Here is a 2506-nt window from a genome sequence, read left to right as displayed (position 1 = left end):
GCTTGGCTTTGATTTTCTTTTCCCCACTTTTGCTAAGAAAGAAAAAAACAGATCCACCTTCATTATGGTCCCACTTGCCACTGCACAAACCCGATTACCAAATATTATTTAAGCAATTGTAACAATAATTCCGGTCTGTAGTGGTAGATCAGAACCTATAAACTGTTGAGGTGCCTTTTTAACTTTACAATAATTTCATAGTGCGCGAACTCTTAAATTCACTCGAGATATGTACAACGCTCACAATGAATCATACTCATGAAGGTTGCAATTTTCAGTGTTGACTTTGTGTGGATGAACAAATAAAGATCGGTTCGGCGTATGATAAATTTAGTGTAGAAATACTTTCTGAGCTGTCTTTGATCATCGTGATTACTTGACCACGTAAGCTAGAAATAATTCATTACAGTGGCCTAACCTACTAAAGCACATAGTAGGGTAAAAACAATTACCGGCCTGTGAACTATACTTAGCATCAAAATGCGCCAGTACCCCTCTCCATAAACGTCACGTGGCAAAACCTTTTGGACCAATGAAGACTGTTCGATTTCCAACACAGTCGATAAATGGTATCATGAAATGTTCTGCCTCTCTCCTCCACCAATTCACAATGGTAAGAAAGCTTGAGAGGCTACAGGCCAAAAGGAGGGCATCACAACCAACCTCCCCCACCCAAACTCCCTCCCTGCCTTCACCTATAAATTCAGCCTCGAACCCCTTTCACTCCTCTCTCACGTTCACTCCTTCCTCACCTTCCCAACCCACCTCCTCTCTCCCTCTCTCTCTCTCTCTCTCTCTGCCTAAAGAGTGCCCTCCTATCTTACTTCAATTGCCATCACATAAGTCCAAACAATCCCTTTTCTTTTTTCAACCCGATTTAAACCGCCGGACCTGCTCTGCATCTCCCCTGTTTCTCTCACGTTCTAGTTTTCCATCAACTAACCGGACTACGTAATTTTGTGGATAAGGAGAAAACGAAGGAAACAAAAAAGAAATGTCCTCGAGCTTGTGCCATGGGCTGCAAACATGCCTCGAGCCGAGGCAGGTCGGGCCACGCGTTCTCAGGCTCAAGCTCACCCCGCATGGACCCACCGCGGACTCTGATGCCGCAGGCAAGATGAAGATGGGGACCACCCAGCTGGGCACCGATGCCGCGGACTGGAGCTTCCTGCACGCTTTTGCCTATGCGGAAGAGAAGTGCGAGGGTGAGCAAGGTGCTGTCTACGTCCACCCGCTACTGAAATGCTCCGCCTCGTTCCTTAGTGACCGGAGCCTCGAGATGTGCACCGAGTCACTAGGAAGTGAGACTGGAAGTGATGTCAGCGACGGCGAGGCCCCCCTCCTCTCCCCTGGAGGAGGCGCGGACCGCCGCCTGGTGGTTCGTTCAGCGAGGAAGAAGCTGAGCCGGAGCAGCTCGTTCCCGCCGCCACTGACGTCGGTGGGCGGCTCCACGGGGTCCAGGTGCGGTCCCGCCGGGAGGGTGGGAGGGTGGTGGTGGAGGCGGTGGGGGTGTCGTCCCCCCACCACTTCTTCCAAGTGGAGCGGAGCCACGGCCATCTCAGGGTTCGCTTCTTGGAGGAGAGCGATGCCCCTGAAACTGAAGCTGAAGAAGAGGAGGAAGACGAGGAAGTGGAGTCAGAGAGCGAGGAGCAAGAAGAAGAGGAGGAGGAGGAGGAGACTATGACGGTGGAAGGAGAAGACTTTGATTATGAAGAGTGTGAGGAAGAGGAAGGAGAGGGCATGGAGGGAAATAGCGGGTTTGTCAGGGGCGAAATTGGAAAAAGAAAGTGCTTGAAGCCAAGCATGAGTTGCTGTAAGGAAGGTGCAGCCACAAATTGGAATCCCAAGCCATGTTGGGTGGTTACTTAAGACCTCTCTTTCAGACACCATTCACTATCATAACTAAGCTCATGTGCTCTATCTCTCTCTCTCTCTCTCTCTCTCTCTCTCTCTCTCTCTCTCTCTCTCTCTCTCTCTCATGTGTAATGTGAGGTTCGGCCGGGTTGTTGTCGACTATGACGATTTGCTAAGGATAGGTTCGGCCGGGTTGTTGTCGACTACAATGATTTGCTAAGGATAGGTTCGGCCAAGTTGTGTCGACTAGGACGATTTGCTAAGGACTAAGGATGTACTTATTAGCTGGATCAGGCGATGTGCCTTGTTATGTCCATAAAGATTTTTGCTATCTAGTTGCTTTCATGAATTGGCTTCAGGCCGCCTCTCTTGCCTGATGGTTGTTATGGATATCTAATTTGAATTCTTTGATCGCAACTTTATATTTCGCGATCCACGGTTCTATTCAACATGTTGAATTCCTTTAAACTGCGTTCTTATGAACTTGACTATTTTCCCGTATGACAAGGGTGCTTAAACGTGCATGAGACATAGCCTTCATAAAAGTGAGCTCCAAAACTCCTGAGGCCCGCCCGACCAAATCAGAAAGCGACACACGCGTTCAAGAACTTGGCTGTATCAGAATAAGACTAACCTAATCATGTCCAAACAA

General features: G+C 48.8%; 1 protein-coding gene across 1 annotated transcript; it reads left to right on the top strand.

Moving 5' to 3' along the window:
- The first annotated feature begins 770 nt into the window (after positions 1 to 770).
- LOC104416545 lies at positions 771 to 2278 on the top strand. Its single transcript, XM_010027921.3, has one exon. The coding sequence runs from the start codon at positions 995 to 997 to the stop codon at positions 1682 to 1684; it is 690 nt and encodes a 229-aa protein (XP_010026223.2). The 5' UTR covers positions 771 to 994; the 3' UTR covers positions 1685 to 2278.
- The last annotated feature ends 228 nt before the right edge of the window (positions 2279 to 2506 follow it).

This window comes from Eucalyptus grandis, chromosome 8 (assembly GCF_016545825.1).
Source record: "Eucalyptus grandis isolate ANBG69807.140 chromosome 8, ASM1654582v1, whole genome shotgun sequence".
Taxonomy (NCBI): Eukaryota; Viridiplantae; Streptophyta; class Magnoliopsida; order Myrtales; family Myrtaceae; genus Eucalyptus; species Eucalyptus grandis.
This window is presented reverse-complemented; position numbering and strand designations above follow the sequence as displayed.

Bases quoted from the DNA above. Each gene is read 5' to 3' on its own strand.
- LOC104416545 (XM_010027921.3), top strand. From the start codon at position 995: ATGTCCTCGAGCTTGTGCCATGGGCTGCAAACATGCCTCGAGCCGAGG.